General features: G+C 43.1%; 1 protein-coding gene across 9 annotated transcripts in view; it reads left to right on the forward strand.

The window, feature by feature from the left end:
* SUSD6 (sushi domain containing 6) overlaps window positions 1–26514 on the forward strand; it is an 82926-nt gene that overhangs the window by 19336 nt on the left and 37076 nt on the right. For 5 of the 9 annotated variants that reach the window (XM_034061851.1, XM_034061852.1, XM_031049051.2 and 2 more), the window contains 2 exons: window positions 17699–17886; window positions 23063–23092. In XM_034061851.1, coding sequence (XP_033917742.1) covers window positions 17766–17886; window positions 23063–23092 — 151 coding nt within the window. In that variant the 5' untranslated portion in view covers window positions 17699–17765. Of the gene's footprint in view, window positions 1–15233; window positions 15255–17192; window positions 17323–17698; window positions 17887–23062; window positions 23093–26514 lie in introns of those variants that run through there. The other 4 variants (XM_031049055.2, XM_005149237.3, XM_031049054.2 and 1 more) reach the window with 4 other exon arrangements.

A 26514-nucleotide genomic window follows, 5' to 3' on the forward strand; every position in this document is an offset into this window, starting at 1 on the left:
CTGTTTTGCTCTTAGTTATTTTCTCTGTGCTTTGTTCTTCAACATAAAACGGGATGTTCCACCCCACCTTCTTTGTGGTAATTTGGTTTGGTTTTGCTAGCAAATGCACCTGCTTTGCAAATCTGCATCAGTTCATGTCCCAAAGCGGTGTTGTTTTAGTGAGAGAAAATAGGGATATTTTTTCACATAAGTAATTGTTTTCTATATTCTCCCTGACAGAGTAGTTGTTTGACCTCTTGTGTACTTGTGAGTTGCTGTTCCTGTTTAGCAGTGCTGTACTGAGGCAGGCAAATGCCTGAGTGCCAGGTAGACCATGACATCCCACAGTCTGGATGCAGGCATTGGAGGGTTGCACCCACAGTTTTTCCCTGTTGTGTCTTTGCATGGGGTACGAAGCACTTGACACAACACTAAGAGAAACTTCAGTCCTTGCTGCTGAAAATGACGCTGTTATTCATAAATATAATTTCATGTATTCCTAAGGAATCGTCATGTGGGAAGGGGCACATTGCTCTGCCACTGGAGGTCTGCTGCCCTAACGCAGTGTGAAAAGCTGTCCGAGCCTGCACTGCTATGCTGACTTGTGTGTTCTTTATTGCACATGCAGCTGGAACAGGCGAGGTTATGAACCGAGCTCTTCTGAGGGCTTCTTGTCTGGGTGTAGATGAAGGCAGCTCCTTCTTCTGTGCCTGTAAATCTCGTTCCGGTCAGCGTTTCTTTTTTGACCCTGTCCAGCAGCCCTCTGTGCTAGTGTTCTGTGTAAAGATAAGTGGGTTGTCAGTATTGATGTATTTACTAAGGAGGGTGTCAAACAAAGAATGTGGTGGTAGAATTTATGATTTCTGGAATAGAGTGGAGGATTTGTTGTTGATATCAAGGAAGCTGCCTTGATTTAACAAGAAAAATTTCCCATAGTTCAGTGAGTATACGGTGATGGGATTAAGGTAAAACAAATATTAGCTTTCTCCTTCCTTCTTGAGAGACTGCAAGTACCAACTTTCTATACATACAAAAGGGCTGTGGAGCAGTTCAAAGTGTGTGTGGGTGCTAGTGCTCACTGTTTAACCAATACTGTGAGAAGGCAGTAGCACAGGTCTTGTGAGCAATCTGTTGATGTGTTATCTCTTGCTTTACTCTGGAAGGCTTATAGCAGGGCATGGCTCAATTCCCCTTTCAGGAAAATGTGAACCTCTGGAGAAGGGATTCTGCCCTTCTAGAGAAAGAAGCAGAGGTAGAGGAGGTGTTTGTCTTGGAGCCTGAGGGGTTTGCCTCAGACCATGCACTGTTGTACTACGTTGCCCTTCCCATTTGTGCTCACAAACCACCAGTAATTTTTGGAAGACTTGTGGGTGCTCTTGGGCTGTCTGTTTTGTATCATCACACCTGTGATGGTGTGTTTGTACAGTGCTGCTTAGCAGCAGTCTTGTGGCTGCTGCATTCAGTGAGACAAGGTGGTCTTGCAGGCAGCTTTAACTGCAAAATACTGTAGTTTGAAGGTAGTTGCAAACTTACTGTGGGTCTCTGGCAGAGCTAAGTCTCTGGGCCACACTGTTTTAGCACCTGCTGGACTAAAACCTAGAGGACTCCTTGTCTGAAGGAGGAAGGGTGCATTTGAAGACATTGGGATTAATGGTAGAGTTATTCAGTTATGATATGTTGCTCTAAAATTTTAATGCCTTCCTTACTAGAAGACAAAACCCACAGAAGTGAAGCCGGCTGATAGCCATATTTGGGAGCAGGCTCTGGTTTCCTGAGAATACCACTGGGGCCAGTTACAAGCATGCAAGGAGACAGCAATTTCATCTTTGTCCTTAATCAGAAGAGTGAGCAGCTGCACTGGGGGTGGTAAAATGCAAGGAAAGGCCAGATAAATGCTAAGATTTCAAGAAGAGGCAGGGATCTCTTCTTAAGGGTCTTGTTTGTATTACAAAAGTTACTACAGTCTTACTGGTCCTGCCAGAATGTATATCCTTTAAACAACAAAAAATGAGGGGGTGGGCAAAAAAAAAAGGAGCATATGCTCTGATGGGCAGGGTCAGTGTTCAAGATGAGTGGAGATGTTATATAGTGATGAACCAGTGTTCTCTGTCCTGCTGATCTTGGTATCCTCCCTACTGCCACTGTAGACCATGCTGCAGGCATGCTTTGGCCTAGGATCAAGCTTTGGAAGGTATGCCCTACCGCAGCTCTTCATCTCAGCCAAGGAGGGGTGCATAGGTTCTGTCACTCAAGGAGGCATTTCCAACCCAAACTTTTCTATGATTCTACAACTAAACTGGGGAACTGTTTAAAAAAAATGAAAAAAATAACCCCAAAAGGTCCCTCCATTGCACTCCCAAGAAAGCAAACCCAAACCATGGCCACAAAAGCCGCACACTTTCTGCAAGTACATCTGACATGAGAGAGGAGCCATTTGCTTCCTTTTCCCTTGAGCAGATCCCTGCGTTCCCCGTTACAGTGTTTTAGAAAGCTTGATGCAGGTTATCTGTGGCATGGTGATATTCCCTTGCATGAAGGAACATACCCTCCATTACCAGCGTGCAGATCACCTCTGCACTGAGCTCCAGAACAGCTCAGCCCTTGTGGAGGGGGTGGTGTGCCTGCGCAAGTTAGACTGCTATTGCTGAGCCGTCCTGGACCTTGCCAAATGCACAGAGTAACTGCCCTCAAAACCTTACAAACTCATTCCTGTATGCCCGGGGCGGTTTCTGCAGGCCTGGGAAGGCCCCGAGACATTGTTAATGAGTTCAGCTGAGGAAATAGCACAAGCAGCGTGGGAGAGGGAGGGCTCGCCCTTGCGTGTGAAGCTTGAGCTAGAGTGTGTGCAGAGAGGGTAAGGAGGTGTGGTGGTGATCTTAAGAAGGAATGAGGGAGAAATGAAAGCAGAGGCAGGGCTGTGTTAAGATTTGGAGAGGATGGAAAGAGATGGGAACTGGAGAGGGGAGGTGTTGCCGAGGAAAGTCTTAGTCTTTGTTGCTTTCATAAATCTGGTTTTATATATTTATGAAGTATCAAGCTCATGTCAGTGACTAGCTATAAAAAATAAAAAGGGAGTTAAATATTTACTGATAAGAATTTGAGGCAAGCCCATTTCCAAGCAGTCTTGCTCTGTGACTCTTGCTTCTGAGCCAAAGTATTGGCATTTTCTGGAACACAAATAGCTCGTGTATCTGAGTGACCTTTTAATTTCCTTTTCAGTATTCTGAATCCACTGTAATGAACAAAGAAAGCATTAAGAACAGGCATGATGCAGATTTTATTGCATGTTTGCAGTAGACCAAATGGCTCTGGATTTCTTTTGGGTGTTAAATAGCAAGAACCTGCTGTTAGAGTAAGATCACAGGGAACCAGTTCTTTAATCTGAACTCTCTCATCAGATTAAAGAAGTGGTATCTCCCCACGTGATAGCTCATGATATCTTTGTACCACCAGCCTCTTTTGTTCTGTGTTTGTACAGCATCTAGCACAGTGTGCTAGATTTCTAGGCTCCAATTTCTGCCCCCGTTTGCCCTACAGATGCTAATGAGAGAAGAAGTGCTTGTGAAGGCTTTTTTGCCTAATTACATACCTGTCTGAAGCAAAAGTTTATCCTTTGGCATTGTGCCCCAGGCTTCCTGTCTTCCTCTCTTCCCTTGCCTTGCCTTCCTGAGTGAGTCACAGCAGCTAGCTGTTAGGTATGAGAAAGGATGTTAAAAAGCATGTGCTTAAGAAAAGGGGATAAGAAATCATGTTTCAGCCAAGAGGCTTTCACTGGGTGAGGGGAATGAGGGAGGTGTGAGCAGTGGAGGAAAAAACAACATGAGATTAGTAGGCTTCTTACTGCACAGCATTTAAAGATCCCACAACTAAAAACTGATCTAACCTTTTCTTCCTGTGTGTCTTACAAGAAACACTTTCCATGTAAGGCAAGGAGAGCCTGCTGCAAGCAAGCATGTGGCTGTCATTTATTTTGGAAAATGTGTCTCAGCATTCAAACAGAAGAAAACAGACCAGATAGACTTGTGGTAACTACAGCCTCTGTTGCCCACGTTTGTGCTATTTAAAAGCTAGTCTTCTCCAAAGTGATTCTGGTGGGATAACAGGCTTGTCTACAGTCTACTGGCTACTTATGAGGAGAAGAAGCCAAACATTGCTGGGGATAGGGCTGACATTTCTGAAGTCAACATAATTTTATTACCCAGCTGATGGTAAGGCAAAACCCTTCCAAAAGGCTTCTAGGGTTTGGTTTGATTGGTAAATGATTTCTTATGCAAGTCACCTATACAAAGTGGCCTGAAGTTCAGGTGTGGTTTTAAAAAGAAGTGTTGATTATGTTAATTACTTCTCTGAAATTCTTTAGGATGGTTCATTACCCCAATACCATTTTTCCTTCATGCTGTTTTCTTGGCCTACAGTACTGGAGGAAAAAAAAATCCATCTAGGAAGTAGGGATTTATGCATTTATTGTCTTAAAGCAGCAGAGGATTCATTTTTGCCCCTTGAAATGAAGGTGTTTGCAGACCTTTGGTTAATTTTAATATCCAAAGAATAATTCCAGCTGTTAACATTGGCTAATTCCATGGACTGGATCCTCCCAATATTGATAATACTAAGGCATGCCTCCAGTCCAGTCTTCTCCTCGGCTTTTTTTTAGGCTTCTTCAAAGTCTGAGAGTCTCGCTGTACATCATGCATCTTTTGTTGCAGTATCTATGCAGTACTAGCATAGGTTTTACTTTGCCAGTCTCAAACCTTTTGCGTTTTGTGTGTAGGCCAGGGTGAACATTGTGATCTGTTGATAATTGCTTTGTAGGTGAGCTGTATGGCCTGCTCAAGAATGTGCAGTGGGTGCTCTGAAATGACATAGCCCTCATGAGGCTGGTTCTTTCCTTTTGCTGAATTTCTTCATTCTCATCAGATCAGGAGTTTTTGCATTTAGGAAGTCTGATGGTCATGCTTATCTCCCTAGGAAATAAACAAAGCAAAACTTTGGGGTTGGCCATCTCACAACTGCTGACACTGCAGGCCATCACCTGCTCTGCAGGTGCTTCCACTTGCAAGAAGAGCAGTGTTTGCAAGAAGTAGTTCAGTGTTCCCTTGATGATGGGGGTGTTGGGGGTGTACCCAACAGTTCTACAGCAGCCTCCCTCCAGCTGGCCTTCACCTCTTAAGAAGAGGAACTTCTTATATCATGTGATGCAGAGTTCAGAGATTGAAATTTGGTGTTGGTCTTGTGACAAAACCCAACAGCTTTGGTCAGAAATAAAGATTTTTGAATGGGCATGCTTCCTCGATGAATTGAAACTCTGCCGTATTATACTTGTTTCATAGCAAATGTAGCTTAAATAGAATTAGCTGCTTTAGATTTGTTTGTTTGCAAGGAACTTGTGAAGACTATCTGATGCCTTTGATGTAAATAAAGCATGGCCATACTTGGCAGAGAAGATGACACTGCACCTTGGTCTCTCAGAAGTAAGTTGTTGGACCCTGTCCTCACCAGCAGACCCCTTTTGAAAGGGCCAGTAATAGTGTTACACTGGGATTTCTTTCCATTTCCAGGGTGGTGTGAAGCAGCCTTTGCTGTTCTTCCCAACACTACTCTCTGAGGATTGTTGGTGAGGAGGCTGAAGTGGGAGGCTGCTGGACTGCTGCTAGAGGCCAGGAAAGGGGATGTGGCTGCTGGAGAAAGAGCTTTTGATAGCTGTTGTGCTCTGTAGTATGCTGTAAGGAGGGTGGTTTCCTCAAAATGTGCCTTATAGCATCCTGTGGAGTCTTAATGGAGCTATTTATTTTCCACAATGCAGGCTTCTCTTTGTGTTCCTCCATCAGTCCACCCCCTGCTTCCCTTTGCATTTGAAACAGTGACTCTGCTTCATGAGGACAGTAGATCTTGAAGAGCAAAGGGAGACAAAGAAGTCAGTTTGCTGTCCAGAGCCAGCTGTTGCTTACATCTGTTAAATGTCATGTTCAGCTCTCCCGGAAAAGCAGTTTTAGGTGAGCTAGAATGTGTGTACAAGTGGATGAAGGCTAGCTTTTTCACTGAGGGAAGCTTATAAGTAGGTGATGGAAGCTGAGACAATTGCAAATGACAGACCACAGTCCTCTGGGTGCTGCTGCTGTATGGGACATTAACAATGAAATCTTTCCTTGAACTTTATAGGTGGAGCTACAGCAGACATCTGTGGTTTTTGTTGTGTTGTGTTGGGTTTTTTTCTGGTGTTCCCTGTCCCATACTGGTTGTTTCTCTTCATACAGAGAAGTGAAGTTAGCTTAAAAAAAGTTTCTGTTCCTGTGTGCCTGCCCTTTCTGGAAACTGTGCACAATGTATCCTTTTCTTATGGATAAGAATGAGAAACTCCCTTAACCTGTGCATATGAGACAGTTGCCAGACCGTTGCTGTTTAGACCTTTCTGCAAGATGCAGGTTTTCTTATTTGGAAAGCATGCCTTAGTTTATGTGGTTTCTCTGTTTCTTTTAAGCTGTTGCTCTAGTGCTGTTACTTCATTGTTGCTTCCTATTTTCTGTTCAAAGAGATGTTACGAAATTGTTAATCAAGTTTTGGATACTGATGTCAGGCTGCCTGTTTCTTTCCACACATGTGCAGCATTTGTAGGAACTTACACTTGTCTCAGTCTGGTTTTTATTTTAAATGATTGGCCTTAGAGGAAAAGGAAATTGACACTGAAGTTGGAGCCAATGGCATTAGCCTGTTGTTTTTCAGCAAAGTCTTAGACTGCAAAGGTAAAACAACAGCTTTGGTGAGGACAACTGCTGACTCTTGAAAGACTAAATTGGATGTCAGATTGACAAAATGGGGAAAACAAATTTTATCTTAAGAGTAGAGTAAGAAAGGGACTGGCTGTATTTCCTTAGAGAAACTCACTTGAAAATAGATTATAGAAACATGGAAGTCCTCTGCTGTTGAAAGTAATTTTAAATCTTCAACTTGCAGTTTGTTTGGTTTGCATAATAATTTCTCTGTCCTTTAAGCTCTTGTAGCTGATTTTTGTGCTGCTGCTTGGAGCACTGTTACAGGTAAAAACATGAAAAGGATGATATTTATACCAATTCTAATAACCTTTATTTAATCAATTCACTCTAAGGGAGCCTTGTTTCCAGAGACAGGAAATTGCTTGAGGATTACTGGCTGTGGCAGGACCTGCGTATTTATTTGAGAAATGTCGGAGGGGGTGGTGGGGTGGTGTCTATTGGTCTTCCTTTAAAGGCAGTTGAAGCTGGAGTTGCTATGCTTTTCCCATGAGGCTGAGTAGAGGTCACTGAATTCTGTGCTAGAATGTTTGGTTTTTTTTCTTGTCAAGTAGTTTGACTTGAGTGTTCTCACACAGAAGATGCCTGGAGATGCATGGAGATATATTGAAGCCCCACACAAAGCAGAGCAGCCTATTTCCTGAGTGGATATACTATTCATTTAGCTGCTGGTGACTTGACAGAGTTGCTTCGTACCCTGCAGATAGAGTTAAATATGCCTGCTCTAAAATGCCTTTTTTCAGGGGAATGGGGAAAGATCTTCCACTTCTCACCTCTGTGTGGGGAAGAGGGGTCTGGGGCAGTATGGGAGGTACCCTTGTATAGTATTCTCATGTGTCCAGCCTGTTGCGATTTGAATATATCATGCTGGAGAAGTAACAAAACTCAAGAATCCAGTGAAGACTCTATACTCTCTTCTTGCTTGTGTTTCATGGATGCTTGCTTGGTAGCTGACCCATTCAGGGAATGGAGGACTGTGAGTAGTGCCAGAAGGAAAGCAGCACCTGGGAGCAGTGTGCCTGGCTGAGGCACAGCAGGCAGTATGTGCTGCTTTCAGGGAGGCAACAGCCCAGGTCATGGCAGGATGCTTCATCTCTAGCTTCTAGTCCCAGTGGGAAAGAGGCACTGCTTGCAAGGTTTACATTTGCACATGTAAGTATCAGGATGGAATCTGATCTTCGGGATGGTTTTCCTTGGAGTTTTGAGACGGACTGGACAAAGCCTAGCTGTGCTTTTGCTGTCCTGGGTGGTCTAGTAAAAAAGTCAGGGTGTGAGGCAGAAGGTTAAATAGCCTGTATCCTCTGATTTCTGAGTGTATCTCCTGACCTAGCGTTGTCTTGTGTGTGGTTCTTGCCTGTGTGCAGCAGCACTTGATAGTCTTTCTCACTGTTCCAAAAAAACCTGTAAGATTTACTGCCAAAGCAAGTTGCTGACTCTTGCTGTCCTGCTTTGTACAACTTTTTCCCCTCTTTCAGCTTCAGTTTCATTTGACTTCCTCTAACTAGGGAGGCCTGTGTTGCCTTTGGCTATCATGGGGCATTCTCACCCAGCTTTCTGGCTTTTAATCTGCATGGAAACCAGGATACTTGGAGCCCTGATTCAGGGGGAGGGTTTAAATCTAGAGCATCTTTATGTGTAGTAAATTATTTCTGCCATGCTTTAATGTGGTTTGAAAATGGAGCTAGTTTTAGGAGCAAGAAGCCTGTGCAATTATTTGGCCCACCATGTTGCACAGGCTGCTTGCTTAAGTCAGAGACTGCTTCCACACACTATAGACTTCTGCAGCAAAGCTGAGGTGGGAGTTTCTTGCCTCTTCTTAGCTGCTGCTTCAACTGGCCTTAGGGCTGTGCTGGTGCCAGGACCCAATTTCCCTCAACAAGCTCCTGAAAGTTGCATCAGCATTGTGGGGAGGGTACGGCTAGCTGGCCAGTGGGTGTGGGAGCAGCAGCATGGAGGTGTCTACTCATCAGGAGCAAGGAGTCACCCTTTAGCAAAGCTACCTTGGCTGAAAGATGACTCCTTCAGTGCAAGCCTGCAAGTGCTCGGGTCATGGAGGGATTCAACCCCAGCTGGCTTTTAGGAGGAGCAGCACTGATGTAAAAGGGCACAGTAGACTACGGGGCAGTAAAGGCTGAGGAATCATTGCTGCTATATAAGCATGGTGTTGAGAGCTGCTGAATGAACAGCTAGTACCAGGCAGTGCATCTTGGCTGCCTCAAACCCCTTTGCTTAATGTTTTCTTTGGGTTTGTGTTTGGCAGAGCCCCTTCCTTGGGGAGCTGAGGAATGTTAACCCCTGCGTCACTTGCAGGGTGGGTGCTGTGGGATGGGTGCAGGAGGCTGTGGGTGCCAGACCATCCAGCATCCCCTCTCTGAGCTGTTCTGGTTCAGCGGTGTCCATATAGGTTTGTTTAAAGTATTTTTTTTCACTAACAGCTTTAGAAAGTCTAAATGTCACTGGGTCAAGGGGGAGGGGAGAAGTTGAAGCTTCAAATTGACTTTCTATTGAGATGCAGCACAGGTTTTATATATAACAGGTTTTATTCTGTGGACTCTTACTTTTCTGTTTTCTGGCATGCTTCTATTCCACCTGGATTTAATGGTGGAAATCCTTATTGCACAACCTTTAAATGGTTGTAGGTCTCAGGAAGTCAGTTTGCCACTCTGTTAGAAAGAGACCTGTCCTGAGGGTTCTGCTTTGAGCACTTCATATCCTCATGGTGTGTGTGTATGTCCCCTCATGACATGTTATGAGCAGCAATCCTTCTTGGAGTGCCTCTCTAGCTTGATACTCCTAGCTTGTACTGCTTAAATTGGAATATAATTACAGCTGATCCCTTGTTAGAAAATCAAATTAAGTACAGCCTGTTGAGGGATGCCAGTGAGAGAGAAAAGGCTGTGAGGGTCTTGTGCATAGTGATGTGTGCTCTCTGAGAGCTGGTATTTGTGAGAGCAATTTAAGAGGAAGGAAGCTGTTAGGGCTCCGATTTCCTTCTCTCAGCCCTTGAGTATTGACTTTTGAGATTAATTGTTGACTCCTTGCCTAGAGTCCAAAAGCCTCAGGTTGAGTATTGAGGTGAATGCTGGTGTGCCTGCTGCTGGTGAGGGTACCCAGCAGGGGAGCCTGCCTGGCCCACCTTCTGCAGCTGCCCTTGACTGTGGCCTCACAGGAGAGCGGCTCTGTGTGCTGGCCCTATGCTAGTCATCCTGCAGCTTCAGTTGGAAGGGGTTTGAATGGCAATGCAAAATCTGGTGTGTCCTTTTTCAGTGGTACACTGGCAAGAGTGCTGTGGGTGGGCTCTGCGGAGTGAAATGTGCCTGTGCCACTGTGATCTGTCTCAGCCACAGTGAGGTTTGCAGCAATACATGTGCATCTGATGTGTTAGTGTAGGGCATCCTAAATAGGAAAAGCAACAGGAAACTTCTAACGACTTTGCTGCTACTAAAAAAGAAGAGTAAAGAGAAATAGTGAGCTAGCAGATACAAAACTGAGCTATGGTTCTGAGGCCTTTTGAAGGTCTGCTTTTTCCCCACTATCCTTACTGAGATCTATTCAAGTTATTCTCAGCAGTGTTAAAGTCCCAAAAACAGTCTTAAAATCAGAACCAGTCTTAAACACAAACTGTGCTTTTTACTTTCTCAGTTTGGTCAGGGATGCTAGGCTGTTGAAAGACGGAAGTTTTCAGAGGACTTAAGGGGCAGTCCTGTTTCTCAAGAGTTTTTGTGTGTCTGTGTGTGTTTATCTTTGAAAAGACCTTTGTGCTGACTGTCATCCAAACATCAAGGATTTGTTAGCCTGGAAGGTTCCGATATTGCAACATGTCCGTTGTGGAGAACTTTCTCTATAAACTGTGATTCACATAGCAAGTACTGCACACCAATTGTCATCATCCCTTGGAAGCGGGTGAGTGGATGTTTTCATATCTGGGAAACTTGGTCACTCTAAACTTTAGTTGTGTCTCACAGCTGTGCTTTAGGCATAAATGTAAGAGTGCCTCTATCTTCTAGTATAGTTCCTTATTTAGATGTTAGACTGGTTCACTGAAGTTTATAGAGGGAGGGATTTGACAGGAGAAAGATTTCTCATATGGCTGTCCTCAATACTTGTGCTGCCTGGTGGTACTGCAGTTGTGTGTATAGCAGACTGCTGCTCTTAGCCACATCAATTGAAATGAAAGCACAAGTGGTGAGGATGGGGAGAAGCACATTCTAGTAGTGGGGGATTATAAAATAAGCCGTTACTGTATATGGGCCTAGTGGTGGATTCCCTGAAGCAGCTTAACACAGCTGCGTAAATGAGAAAAGCATCCTGGGTATACAAGCGACCTTACCAAGCCAGTGCTGCTTCAAGAACCCTGTTCTTACTGAAAGTAACATTTCTAGCTTGTACGTGGTTTCAAGAGGTTTTGCCTTTGCACAGCTTTTCTTTATTCTTCTTCCCTGAAGCCATTTCAGTTTACTGCGAGTTTTCTTTTTTTAGGACTTATTATTTTTGGAAAGCGTTCTGGAACATTTTGTGCATATGGTCCTCTGTAAATGTGCTGTTGCACTGATTAAAGCTGAAAGTATGAAACCTAGCCTTTCTGATGCAGTGCGGCAGGGGGAAAATGCTGAAACAATACTTTCCGAAAAGGAAAAAGAACACCAAACCCAACAAAAAACCCACCCCAAAATAAACCAACAACCAAACTGGGAAAGACTGGGAGATGTATTCTCCACTATCCCCCAGTCTCTGCTTTTTCACATAAATTACATATATGCCGGTATGCTTCAAAAAAACAAACCAATAAAAAACCAGCAAAAATCCCTTAAAGCAGATCCAGCACTTATTTTTTGTAATTGATTTATCTTCCTTCACTGGTGACATTATCTCACTGCTGTAAGGATTTTTGTAATAGCACGGAAATGTGCCATGCATTGGAGTTGTGTGAATACCTTTTGAGCCTGCTGTGCATTTCTCTTTGGGCTGCAGAAGGGAAGTGGTTCATATGCAAAGGCTTGCACCCAACTGCTAGCATGGAAGGGAAATAGATGGAGAAAGGAAGCGGTCCCCGCTTTTAGCCCACAGCGGAATATGGTTAGCTAACCTCGGGATGACTTCTTGAGGAACATCAAGTTAGGATAAGGAGGCAAGCAAGGGAGTGATGAGAAAGCATGATCTAGATGCGAACAGAATTTTAGACTAATAGGAAGGATAGAGAAGGGAATAAGCTATGCAAATTGGTGAATCTTGCAGGTTTATTCATTTGTGGTAGGAATGTTGGTATGACTTTCCCAGTTGTAAGGGACTGGTTATCCAGTAGTGAAAAATCCGTTTTCCTGGCTTAAAGCTTAGGTGTATCTTAGTAGGGTTGAAGAGAGTTAAGCATATACTGTTTATCAGAGGTTAAAATGTGTTTCAGAATTTAGCCTGGCCACCAAGCTTCTACCTGAGCAAACTCTAATGTTCCCTCTTGAAAATGGGATTTCTGCATCACCAACAATTGCATTGGTGTTCACAACCTTCATAAGAGAGAGGAGGTGAAAGCTAAACCGAAATATTTATGTGAAAGTAACAGCTGAATTTTCAAGTCACAGGCCAAACCCTATGGCACAATTGAGGAATGAGAAAGGAAACCCAAAAACTCAGATCCCAGTGATTGCAATTGGGTCTTGGTTTGCAGGAATATATGTGCTGATTCCAGTTTCTGGAATTAGCAGCTCGGTCTGCCCTAGTGATTCCTCTCTGTAGCAGGGGCTATGTGCAGTTCAGCCCTCTGCTTTATGCTGTGCCTGGGCAGAAATCTACCTCTTAGAATTCAAAGGTGAAAGCGTGAAATGAAGCTACCAAACACAGATATTCTAAATCATTTGGTTACTGGGGGAGAGGGCAGAGTGTTACATGGGTTGTTTGGCTTTTCTTATTTCCTCTCTTCCTTTTCCACTTTTTCCAATTATCCTGGACAATTGAGTTGGCTGTGCTGAAAAGTCAGATGAACAAGATTTTTTCTAAACTGCCTGCAGGTAATTTTGAATGTGGGTTTTTTTGTTTGTTCGGGTTTTTTTGGGGGTTGTTTTGGTTTTTTTCCCCCCTTTGTGGCCAGTTTGACTGAGCAGTTTAATTAAACTGTGAAGTTATCCCAAAATGTTAAAAATATAATTCTGTTTCTAAAAGCTTTCAATGCAACTGGTCGAGCTAGTCAAAATAAGTAGAATTTAAGGACTTATTTCGTCTGCTGGCACCTAGACTTGATCTTTTGGTAATTTTTCTTATCAAGCAGCCAAGAGGGTGACTTGTTTTAAAGCTTGACTGCTCATTGAAAGTAGACAAAATAAGGATAAGAAAACCAGCAATGAAGGGTGAAGGTTAAATCCTCTGAACCACACTGCTCACATTAGGTCCCACCTGCAGCATGACCATGAGGCAAGACCAATACTTGCACTTCACCTTCAGAAGGAATGCTGTGCACACCCATCACTCATCCCACTGCCAAGATCTTGGCTATGTGCATTTAAGAGAGAGCAAACAATTTCTGAGTATTATTCTGTGAAGGGGAAACCGTATGGATAAAACAAAGACTTCTGATATATATGAGGATTGCCAGAATATTGTTTTGTCAAGTGCGGTGTTTAGAAGCAAGCCAGAAGCATTCCAAACATATTGAACACTTCCCTAAATAAACTGTGGAGTATCTAGGTTGAAGACCTGGTTTCCTGCAAGGGTGACACAGGACATAACCGTGACAAGCATCTTGTGCAACCGGAGAGCCTCAGACTATCTGCCCCTGACATCTCACGTCCTTGATGCACCAGAACTATTTGAATCTGGTTTTCTTTCATGTCTCGAGCATATGATCTTCCAAAGATGACTTTTCCATAGGGACCTAGGAGTCCTGCTGTCACAAAGCAGGGGAAAATCAGAAAATGAATCATAATCCTTGGAAAATGTTTGCATGCTTTCAAAGGGAACTTGGATCAAGTGATGTAAGTTGGCAGTTTCTGAAGGTCTAGAAAATAAACGGGCAGAGATCTCCAAAGAGCTTAGGAGAAAGTCCTGCCATGTGCAAATGCATAATCTTTGGAAACAGCTGATTGTGGTTTTAAGAGTGCGTAGGAAGTCTGGCCTGCATGGTTTCAGTGGAAGCTGATGTCTGCTTTGGAAAACTACTACTGGTGCGAGCAGGGCTGGCCATGTGCAGTGAGGGGAACTCAGGCTGAAGTATTGCTGGGAATGTTACTTGGTGGGAAGTCTTCAAGTAGAGTTGGGGATGGCTGTAACCTGGGAACAAGAAGTCCTTTTTCCTTTGTTCATAGCATTTCCTAAGAGGGTGTGTGGCTGTTGACTTTGTGGCCATAGAGGACAGTTTATTTTCTTATCTGTATTTATAGGTGTTTTTCAAAGGGCACATTAAAAAGAAAGCAAAAAAAACCTTCAACCCCTGTTGACAGATGTACTGTTAACAGAGAAGAATACCCTCTCCCCTGCTTACCATAGTTGTGGGAACTACTGGCTATAATAAATATTATCTTTGAAAACATCTCTGTTTAAACTTAATCCTCCCATAGCCCTTCAGCCTAGGCTGTGGCATGTGAAAACGGATATGAAGTGTCCTCACTCTGTATGCCTGTGCTACTGCTGGTTTCTGCCTCCTTGTTTCTAGGACCCATTAATGAAGCCAGCTCATTCCTTAATGCTGTGTGTAAACAGGGGGAGTCACTTTGATTCACATGAACCCGTGAATTGTTAAGCTATCTCCCTGAGAGTATGTCTCTGACAAATGTGTGTGTTCTGCAATGCACTCCAGTTAACTTTTGGAGGTGGAGGCCTGAAGAGTTGTTATGAAAGCTGCTTCCCCCTGAGCTGTAGGTATAAGGAATGTGCTAAAACAAGAGTCAGCTTTCAGAGAACTGAATGTCTGTCTAAATAGCTTCTCAACCACCAGCTCCCCTCTGGGAAGAAAGAATACCTTCTTATCTATCCAGAATCTCTTTTATCTTCTAATTTTGCTAAGGAAAAGTCAGGGCTGGGAACAAGTTTTGTAACTTGGCTGAAGCCTGAGGGAGGATGCTCACCTTGCAGGTGATACCTGTGCCCATTGTGTCTTAACAATTCTGAGGGGGTTATCGATGCTATCTTTCCCTGAATGGTTTTGCTGTCTTTGTGTCTCCTTCACATTCCACACTGAACTCGGTCAGCTTAGTGGGATGTTAGTGTAGGCATAACAGCAGCAATTTACAGCATTCCTTACGGGGCAGCCCTGTGCCTCTGAGAAACACCTGATAACATGGGACTTGAGTGACTTGGTAGCTGGAAAGAGACGGGAAACTGTGCCTGACTTTAGAAGACAGGCAAGAAACAGTGCTGTGCTTTGGAGCAATCTATTAGTGAACTGAGGACAAGCAATAATTGATATCCCCTTCCCTCTGAAGATATTATTGGTTTAGGTATCTCTAACTTGTCCAGAGACCAGAATTGGACTGTTGGTTTCCAGGTGCAGCCTTTGGGAGAGGAAAACGCCTCTGGAGCAAGGTATCACACCTCAGGCAGTTCAGCAAATTCTGTAATGATTGCATGCCCTCTTCCATACCTTCCTGCCTGCTGCTGTGTCAAAGGCAGGGAAGGCAAACCTGTAAAAGGTACCTTAGTGAGACTTGTGAAGTTTGTTGTATTTAATGAGGCTTAATTAAATTGAAATGAGCAAGACAGACCTGTCTTGGCCTAATCAGAAGGGCCATTTGTTGAAGATATTGTATTGCTTTGTCAGAGCTGTAATTGCATGTACAGCAGCAGGCTCTTAGAAGAAAGCAGCAGCTGCTGGCCTGGAGTATAGGTTAGATGCTGGCCTCGTTCCATTGAATATGAACTTTAAATCCATGTGGGAGATCTGACTTTGAGGGGTGGGGGCAGATGTACAGACTTGGCTTTCTTTACAAAGGACTTTTTTTTGTTTTCTTCATGGTCTAATTATTGCTGGTGGAATTCTAGCAGGTGAATGGCAGCATTCTCACCCCTTTCTGCATGGTAGGAGTTTGGTGAACAAAGGCTTGGCTCTTTGTCTGTGGAAGGTATGATAAATCTATAAGATGTGCTGCAGGCATAGTGGGATAGCTTCACTTCTCCCCTTCCCCCTCCAAATGAAGCAAGAAACAAAAGGAGCAGACACAGAGTTTATTGTAGCATCAGCTCCAGATTTGCCACATGGCAGTTTAAATGTCATCTTTAAATGATATTTCAAGGCAGGGGCGTATGTAGACAATTCTTCTTTGGTAGAGACTAATTGACTTGAAAGATCCAAATTTTAAAGATATCCCTTTTGTGAAGTGAATATGAGCACAGTAGTGACACGGATCTGAGGAAACCCTGTTGTCACTAGCATGACTTCCAGGTTTAAAGACAAATTACATATTCCCTCCCATAATGCAGCTTCTTTCCCCTGAGTAACTGGAAATGTTAGTTGTAGCTGTTTTGAGTTGTGTGTTTCTCTGGTCATTGCTGGTGTGTTGAGTTCATCTCGGAAGTCCTTAAGGATCTGAAAGTCATACAGCTTTACCTAGTAGTAGGAGTATTAGCGCAGGCCCCCAGTCTTTTCTCACAGTTAGGAAAGGGTATAATACCCACCTCTGCAATGCTCAAATTTGTTTGGAGATATCCAGCAGTTCTGAACTTCTGTGGGAAAGTTGGCTGAAAAAAACCACCCCAAAAACCAAACTACAATATGAATATACATGTAACTGAAGAAGCTGTATCTGAATGGGATTTCCCTCAATTAAAAGTATTCCTGTAGTCAAATGTGAAAAAAAACCCATTAATTTCTGCACTGTTGGTTTGTTTTGTTTTCGTTTTGTCCCCTGAGAGCTTTAGATCTTTGTGTAAGGAATAGTGTAATAGAAGTGTTGAAATGTGTCTCCATGTGGTTTTGGAGGGTGGATCTGTTTTGAATTTTTTTGGGGGGGTCTTTTTTTTTTTTTGGGGGGGGGGGTGTGTGTTGGGTTTTCCTTGGTTTTGTTTCCTTCTTTTGTTTTTGTTTTTTTTTTTTTTTTTTTACTCCAAGCACTCACCCAGCTGTTTTTATCTCCTTTCTTCTTTGTAAAACCAGTACACACAGATTTTTAATGCCAACTTTCATTTGTGAGCATTGGAGTTACACATGGCAGTTACTGATCCAGGTCCAAAATTACCATTGGAGGTCTTGCAGACTAAAACCATACTAGCTTTTGGGACATATGTTCTGCTGAGTCTTTTTCCTTCATTAAGGGTTGGAGTTCAACTTTGTGCTTTCTTAATTTCCCAACTGTGCTTTGTGTGTGTACGAGTCTAGTTTTGTTGTGACAGTGCCTGATAGGCTGTGACTGAATCCCTCAGTCCTCAGGTATGAGCAGTGTCACATCCTGCAGTTTTAATTGCTATGCTCTGTACTGTCAGTACATTATATACCTGAGGTTTGGGAGCTGGTTTACATTCCTCTTCATGAGCGTGTGTTTGCCTGCCTGCTGGCTGGCTGTCAGGATTGCTGTACCTCTCCAGGTGGCCGAAGAAGCATTTGATTTATTTATCCTAGCTGTCTGGTACAGCCTGCTACGTCTTGGAGACCTGAAAGGTGGTGGGGGTTTGGGAAGGCTGGCGCTCTTGAAGTTATTTTGAAGCAAATTCTCCGGATGCTATATCCTCTGGGGTTGTCTTGAAAGGAAAAGCTAAATTAATTGTAAGCTAGGCAGTCTTCACACCTGAAATATTAGAGGGTGGGTGGAAAGTAATGGTCTCTCTAGAATGCAACACCTTTTAGTATTTCCTATGTGGAAGATTGCCTTTTCTGCTCCTGTTAGCTTGGGAACTGGGAATACTTGGTAGGTTCCTAAATGACAGAATATGCAAAAGGTTGCTCATTTGTTTCTGAATTTCCCTTTTCCTTCCCCTCCCCAGATGTTGTAGGTGTTTGGCTCAACACTTACTGTTTCTTGTCTTTGTTCTTGTAGACTGAGGTGCTCCTGATCAACCAGATCTTTCAGGAATTTTCAAAAAAGAGACTTTGGTGGGTAAAAGATGTGCCATGGAATGGTAGCACCAAAGAGCAACACAGGATCATCTCTTGCCTTGACTAGACATGGGATATGTCTTCTGCTAGTTATCTTTGGTACCTTTATCTTGGAAGCACAGGCCACAGGTAAGTGAAACCTTTGCATACACTGCAGAGAGGAGGATATATACAAGTACGGGGGTGGCCTTATATTTTTGTGGGGAAGCTGCGGATGGTTAATGCATTTGTACCCATCTTTTGGTACTCGCAGGAGAAATTCCATTGCTCCTTGTTAAGCAGATGGCAGTGTTTGAACTGAAAGTTTTATATATTGGTTGTCCTTTACTCTGTAGTTTTCTTTTCCCTCCACTTTTATCATTTCACTGCAGTTGAGAGCACTTGGACCATCTCAAGAGCAAGGACCACATTTTAGCTGAGTGAGATTTTCATGTAGACAATCTTACCTGTATGCTCTGTAGTAACTGTTCACATGAAATAATTTTGAAAGCACTGACTGTCTTCAGCTCTTTCCAGAGCTGATGAATCTGTTCAGTGTTCCCTTTTGTGCTGTCTTCCAATACGTTAGCACTTGCTAACGGCACCCCTCTGTTAGATCCTCTTTTGCAGCTTCAGTTTTTCCCTCTCCCCTTTCTAACTTTTTGATATTTATCTAACGGGCAAGTGTTGTGAATCACGTAAATAGCAGCGTGATGGGATGATATGTAAATGTCAGCAGAGATGAGGAAACCTGCCTTTTAGAAATGAGAGGAAGAAAAAAGTATACTGGATGTTCACAAGGTGGTTCATGATGTAAAGTATGTGCTTGTTTACCCAGTATACCCTGAAATGTGTTTTCTCTCAGACCAGCCTTGATGTAGCTTTTGTCTGTAAAGAGATGCCTAATCATAAGCGGCATGGGGTGAAAGAAATAATTTCGTGTGCTCTTGCACAGAGCTTTGAAGGAGAGTAGTTCTGAAAAGGTGTATATACTTGACTTCAGCATCTCTTGCAATGCAGAGCATTAGCTTGCCTTTGAAAATGAAACTTGAGTTCTTATATACTCTAAGAAGTCTTATTTATTTGACATATCATGGCACCTGAAAATGTCCCATGATCAACACTCCTCAGCACCAGTGAAGCTTGAATTGGCCTCTGCATGGCAGAGCAGAATAAATGCTAGTTGCCACATGCACTCAAAGCCAATGTGATCCTATATGGAAAAGTCTGCTGGTGCTGAAAACAGGAGGAGGAGTTGATCTCCTTTTTGTATTTCTGGTCTTCGAGTTGGAAGGGAGAGGCTGCTAAAATTGATATCCTAGACTTGTATGTCTTTCTGGCCTGATTTCGGCTTTGAAAGTAGTGAGAGGTGGGGAGTACACAGAAGAGAGTGACAAACTGTCAAGAACATGTAGTGAGAGTGGGACAAAGTCTTTTTGGATCTGGTCTGTCCTTGTTTTTTTCCAGTCTTGCTGTTATTGGTAATAATGTCAGTGCCTCATTTCAGATACAAGTCTGTCAGATATGCCTTCCAGTCTGGGGCTGGAGTGCACCACCCCTATCTGAAATGCCCATGATGTTCTGCAGCACCTTCAGTTGAGTCTGTAATCAGTATGCAAATGCCTTGTGCTGCATGGGGCTGCTGCATGGGGAAAGGCTGCCACAAGACTGGCAAGCCTTCTTAGTATCATTTTTGAGGCATCAAGTCACATTAACAAAAGCGCTAGTTAAGCATGTCAGAAGACCCAAGACTGTTTTCTGCATTGTTTCCCTTTCTGTGTTACTTTTGCTTCAGGACCTGAAACCAGCTGTGGAAAACTGATCAAGGCAGATATCATCAGCTAAATAGGATTATAGTGGCTAGGCATGAAACATTTCCTGAAGGGGAAGTGAGAAAGTGAGTGCATGTGAAGGGGAGCCCAAGATCATAGCAGAAGGCAAGTCATGAAGGGGGAAAATATCCTAGGGAATGGCTTGCTGAGGAGAGCTTCCATGCACAGGTTTTGTGAGAGTGGGAGGTATCAACCCAGCTGCTAGTTGCTGGGAGGGATAGGGGTGCTCAGTGATGTGTCATGGGCCGGAGAGCTGCACCTGCAGCAGCACGCCAGCCATGAGTAACGCTAATGAGCAAGTCAGCCGTGGAGCAGAGAGCCAGATGGAGAAACAAAGAACACTAGAGAGGCACTTGGAAAATCATCTTTCCCTCATCTTTGTCCCCCACCATCTTCGCTTCATTACTTTACACAGCAAAATCAGAGCAGGCAGAGCAAAGCAACGTTAACATGAACCAACAGATTGTATTAAATCTTTTGGTGGTAATGCTTATCTCGAATAAGGGGCCAGTGTGACACGCTCACGATTGCTACAAAAGCTGAAGAATGTTCTCATATAAAGACAGACAAGCAGGGAGACAATGGCTGGCTCAGCTCAGTGAGAAAGCAGAGTTTGATTCATATGTTTAAAGCCATATGATGTATATTGTATTGCAATAAGTTTGCTGCTTAGAAATTGTATTGCTTGAGTTTCAGGAGGCTTAGATACACGCATTGTGTGCACAGGAATGTGTTCTCTTTGCCACGTGTTTAATGCAGAGGGCAAACTCATTTCTAGTCATCAAGCATCTGGTCTGTCCTCTGGTAATAAATTGATTTTTATTTATGCATGGATTTTAAAGAAAAATCTTCAGTGTGTTGTCTCAAGCAATCTATCCAAATATCCTGGAGTGCCATGAGATGAGCATGATTAGTTGTTTAGTCACTAAACACTGTAGAATTTGGAGAAACTGCTCCTTATTCACAGGAAGATATCCATGAATCCCAAAATAACCGCTGCACATATTTTAACACAAAACAAGCGCAGCATTTGGTGATGGGCAAGCAATAAAGCTGTGTCAGAAGAGGAGGATATATGAAAACTTCAGTGCTGTTGAGAAATGTATTTTGAGCCTTTATTGCTGTTTTGCCTCTTCTTCCTGTCTGGGAAGTTCTTCAGGATTAATTGGGGAAGGAATGAAGGAATATAGAGGCAAAGAGGCTTGGAAAGCAGGGACCTAAAATACTGATGCTTAGTTCTTCATTGTGTCTTCTGTTTTCTTTTGAGGTTTCATTTTGGTTGTACCCTCGTGAAAGAGCCAGGATGTGTAGTGGATAGAGGTGGGGAATTTTTGACATGTTGGAGAGGAGCAATAACACTCATTTTACTTTTCTACAGATAATGCTTCTCCATTATTTCTTTCTAGCTGTCTTCTTCTGGTCTCTGGCCCTAAAGGTTATACACAAGCTCTCGGAGGCCTTGTGTTTATATCTCATTCACAATAGTCCTCCTGTCTAGCCAGGCTATTTTTGTAAGGATAACAATGGATCAGAATAAGTTGTTCATTAAATTTTAACGTGTAGTCTCTAAAGTACTCTGAAAGCTTCCTATCATTTGTGTTCCAAATGATGTAATCTGTTTTGGATTCATAACCAGCTGTCAGAAACATATACAAAAATAGGTTGGGCCTTTCATTATTGATAATAATGTCACCTGGACCTTGGAAATGCAAGTAAGGGTGTTGATAGAAGTATCCCAAATTAAGCAAATATTGATACCCATAAAGGAAAGAGTTCAAATATTAACCTTTAAAAATTATGATTAATGCAGGCTGAGTGAATCTAAGTCCACTTAGGTTTTAGCTGCAGCCCGATTTGTTGGCTGATCACATGTGAAATGCTATAAAGCTAGCTCTTTAATTTTTGGGATTGCCATTAAAGTGATAAATTGAGCTTGAATAAACTGAAACCACTTCATTCCTGTGTGTTGTCTCTGACGCAAATGCAGCCGATCTGCCACTTGCTGTTCTAAGGTCTTTTCAGTGCCAAGGTTATTCTGCACAGCTCTTTGATACCACTGGTATTTGTTTACATTGCATAGAACAGCTTGTTAGAGCACACTCCAGTCACTGAGCATGTTCACACTTGTTCCTGCTCTTTGGGAATCTGTGCAAAGCAGAAGTTTCCTTTGTCTCTGATTATGCAGCTGTAAGGAAGGCATTTGTGCAGCTATGGATGAATTCAATGGTCATGCAAACAAGGACACTGTAACATTGGATGGCCAGACAGAAATGTGGGGAGATGTCATGCATGAACAGAGGATCAGATCTTGATTCTGACTTCCAAGCTTCATTTGAGTGTCGGTTTGGAGAAATTACATGGTCAGCTCAAATGAGTGTGTAGTTCTGCATGGAAAAACTACATGGGCAGAGATTTAGAGCAGCCTTGAGGAGAAGGACTTGGAGGTGTTTGTCCATAAGAAAATGAACATGAGCCAGCTTCAGTGTCTACTCGCAGCCCAGAAAGCCAACTGTATCCTGGGCTGCATCAAAAGGAGCGTGACCAGCAGGTCAAAGGAGGTGATCCTGCCTCTCTACTCTGCTCTCATGAGACCTCACTTGGAGTATTATGTGCACTTCTGGTGTCCTCAACATAAAAAGGACGTGGAACTATTAGAACAAGTCCAGAGGAGGCCACGAGGATGATCAGGGGACTGGAGCACCTCCAATATGAAGACAGGCTGAGAAAGTTGGGGCTCTTCAGTCTGGAGAAGAGAAGGCTGCGTGGAGGCTGCTGGCCTTCCAGTATCTGAAGGGGGTCTATAAGGGTGCTGGGAAGGGACTCTTCATTAGGGACTGTAGTGACAGGACAAGGAGTAATGGGTTAAACAGGGGAAGTTTAGACTGGATATAAAGAGGAGGTTCTTTCCTGTGAGGGTGGTGAGGCACTGGAATGGGTTGCTCAGGAAAGCTGTGAATGCTCCATCCCTGGCAGTGTTCAAGGCCAGGCTGGACAGAGCTTTGGGTGATATGGTTTAGTGTGAGATGTCCCTACCCATGGCAGGGGGGTTGGAACTTGGATGATCTTAAGGTCCTTTCCAACCCTAACTATTCTATGATTCTATGGAGAGAAGGGGAAGCAGTTTCAGGTGCAATTCCTCCTCTCAGTCCCTTTGGAGACTTCAGTAAGGGCAGAGTGGTACAGAAGAGCATGGTGAAGAACTGTGGAATAATGGCCAGGCTGCAAAGGTGGCTGGGAAGTGGTTGTAAACAGGCCCAGAACTACACTATTCAGATTGTAATATTCTTACTGTTACTACACTGATCCAGGCAGTGATATTTAAGCAACTGGTTTGAAGGAATTAATAGGGATTTCAAGAAGCCACACGACTTGTTTATTTTTAACCAGTTCTAATGGTTGAAGTATGAATTAAATCTGTGTGGTGTTTACCTACCTGCTGGATTAAAACACAGCAGCATAACAGTAATCCTGAATTTTCCCTTTGTCTGTCCTAGGTTGGCTCAGCAAATCCAAAGGACCTGCATGTGAGTAGACTTATATTCACTGCTGTAATATGAGAAATGAGTGTGATGTTTTACTGGTTAGTGTAACTGGCTATGAGCTAGGATTCCCATCACACTTCTGTTGTGTTGGATAGGCCAAGATCTATCTCTGTTTTCATTGTTGTCCATTGTATTTGGGAAAGATGACTGTCCTCAGTTTGAGAGAGGAAGGTCAAGTTTGCATGTTTCATTCTGCTTGAAGGGATTCCTGAGGCTTCTAGAGCATTTAACTTCAAATTACTCAAGAAAACACAAATACAATAAGTATTTCATTAAAGCACACAGAGAGATGCTGCTTGTGAGAGTTTTGGGAGGCTGCCAGAGAGGACTGAGAGGACAGAGGGGGCAAGCTGAGGCAAAACCCTTTTTGTTTCCTTTAATCAAGAAAGATTAACATCACAGAGCATGACTCTGGATATGTTCCATCGGACACTCCTGCTTCCTGCTTTCCATTTTCTGTGCTTGGAAAAAGTCTAAAGTCTTTCCAGTGGGCATGTTATCGATATATGTAAATGTGGGAGGAATTGGGAAGCATATTTGGCTTCTGTATCTGATCTAGCAGGAAAATAAGCTGCAGCTTGAGCTAGAATGAGACAGACAGCTTGTAACAAGCTGTGGATAGTCAAGAGTGATTGTAGGGAGCTGAAGGCATTTCTTGAGTAGCAAGCTTAAAAGTGCTTGTACCTTTGTGAGAGTAATTGAAACTCAGTGACAGGAGCATGGCATTGTCTCAAGAGGTTGTACCTGCTTATTTGTGTGCACTGATCTGCATCTAAAATCCATTTTCTTTCTAATGAACTGAAACCTCTGTGGAGTGTTCATCTTCCTCTGCAAGCAGAATTTTCCGAGGGTCTCTGCTTTTACAGAGCATAGTACTGGAGTTGGAGGACTGGTGAATTGCTTGGTTCCAGATGCAATGGAAGGGATTTGAAGTAACTCCTTAGGTATGGGGCTGCTTAGGTGAGTGACAGGATGTGATAGGTGAATTGGGCTTGTTGAAGAATAAAATGAGCTTTTTGGCTCAACCTAGTACAGTGATGCTTTTATTGTAGAACAGGGAGGAGAACTTCTGGAGTTCCTGTGCTAAGAAGACTGCCAGATCTCAAGAGGTGGTGGGAATGCTCTCACACTGCTGTGTACCTTGGCATGGCTGGTGCTTGCTGGAGGTGCCTCCTGTGTTCCTCCTCTGTAGGGCCGATGTTGTAAATGCAAGGATAAGTGCATTTATCTACTTGGTGTTAAAGGAAGCATTTCAGGGGAAGCAGAAGCCAAAGAACTGAACTGTACGGTACCAAAAGAGCATCTTTATATCCTGCAGGCTCAGCATTTTAGATCTAGCCAGTCATCTTAATTCTGTGGGTAAAATTTTTCTTGTTTGAGGTCAGAAAGAAACATGACTAATGCTTTTGAGATATATCCTCTACTTTGTCAGCAAAGGGAGAAGCATGTCTGATTTGAAAAATACTGTTGAGATAAGTATTTCTGGTGGGTGAACATCTTGAATTTTCAGCTCACAGGTAGGGATCAAGCATGGTAGGCCTGATGCATGCAGAGCCATAACTTGTAAGCCAGAGGCTGCTGCTGCTTTTCTGGCTTGAAGGAACATTTTCTGTGTCCTGAGAAAAAGCTCAACACAGTGTATAATGACTTTTATGTCAGACATACCCTTAGGTGTCCATAAAATTGTCCATCAGAGAATAAAACTGTCTTGTGATCCTACCAATTTTGTTGTTCAGGCAACTTTGCATTCTCTTTTGCTTCTTTTTCAGCAGGGATATTGGCTGCTGAGACAACAGGTGAAGTTCTTCTGGTTTAGGTAGAACTAGAACATTTTGAAGGGAATGGAGGTACCTGGAGACTCTCAAGGCATAGAAAAGGACTAGAAGTGAGTGGAGATTTTTAGGAAGGTGGTAGAATAGATTGAAGGTAAGGATCAGGGGAGAATAAGATCTTAGGAAGGAGAAGAGGGGAACAGAGCAGTGCAGCAAAGCAGGGAGGTGAAGACTGCCACAGGTAGAGTTGTGAAAAAGATCTTGATGGTTCATTAAAAAACCAATTAGTTGTTTGATGGTTAAGTGTAGTGTAAGTCCTGAAAGCAGGTAGTGGTTTTGCTTTGCAAGCATTTCAGAATGCTTGAGAAGAGTTTGGCCTTGTGAGGAAAAACTCTAGTAGAAGTATATATGGGTGTGTTTGCTTTTTTATTTTTGGTTGGGTTTTTTTTTTTCCTTAATACGTCAGGATGCAGGATATGCCTTCACAATATCAGGCTTTCAAGGCTTTTCCATATGCAGCAGGACTCACCAAAGAGACACTCACAGGATGTTTAAGAATTTGAAGGTTACGAAGCGTCTGTGCCCTCCAGGGACTGAAGCTTCAAGGCATGAATCTCCTCAAGGCAGAAGCAGGGGAGAGTGAAGATGACAGTTACTGGAGCACTGGCTGTGTCTGCATGCAAGTGCTTTCACATCATGGCTGGGGATCTGGTGGGGAGAGAAACTGCAGAAGACCATATAGCAACCATATATGAAACAAGACACAGGGAGAGATTTCAAGTGGAGGTTGCTTTTGGTGTGTCACATCAAACTCACAGCTGTTGGTTTATCCTTGCTGGAAGAGAAGTGTGGGTTTTTTTAACCTCTGTTTCCTCTGGCCCATTCCACTCCTATCTTCAGATCAGCTAACTTTGAAACTCAGAGTCCTGGGGATGTACCTGCTGAATAACCAGTCTCCAGTAGCTGAAGGTTTAGACCCGCTGATGTGCTTCTTGTGAAGAGCCAGTACTGTCAGAGTAGAGCTGACAGTTATGCTGCAGCACATCCTTACTTCTCTTTAGCACAGGCAAAGGATTATAACTGTAATGCTCTGTATTATCCTAAAGCTAGCACTTCTTTTGTTCTGTTGGTGGTTTTCTTTCCCTAGAAAAGGTATCTTTGAATCCTTCTGGAGATCAACCTTCAGGTTTCATTGTAAACACTTTTTTTGGCATAATTAACTTAGGTTGTATGATACTAAGAAAAGATAAAGGTTTTGTCATTTGAGTAGTTAGGTTCAACTGTGACTTTTGTCTCAACTGAGGAAATTATTCATTGTTTTATATGTAAGCTGAAAAGCTTGAACATAGTCACAAGCTACAATGAGTTTGCTTTTGACTGTAGCTCTTAGTGAAATTCATTAAAAGGGCAAGTTTGTTTTTCCAGTTGTATACTTTTAGTCCACCATTTCTTTGTCTTTCCCAACAAGCTAGTTTTGTTGCAAATGTTGTGGTCTGCAGCCCAAAGCAAAAGTTAGTCTTGCTGCAGTGTAGAAGTATGATGTCCTTGAGCTACTGTAGTTTTACTGTCAGGGTTGCCTTGGTCGTGTTTGTTCCCACTTTAACCAGCTCTTTCCAGTCATGAGCTGATTCC

This window comes from Melopsittacus undulatus, chromosome 4, assembly GCF_012275295.1.
Source record: "Melopsittacus undulatus isolate bMelUnd1 chromosome 4, bMelUnd1.mat.Z, whole genome shotgun sequence".
NCBI classification, from domain to species: domain Eukaryota; kingdom Metazoa; phylum Chordata; class Aves; order Psittaciformes; family Psittaculidae; genus Melopsittacus; species Melopsittacus undulatus.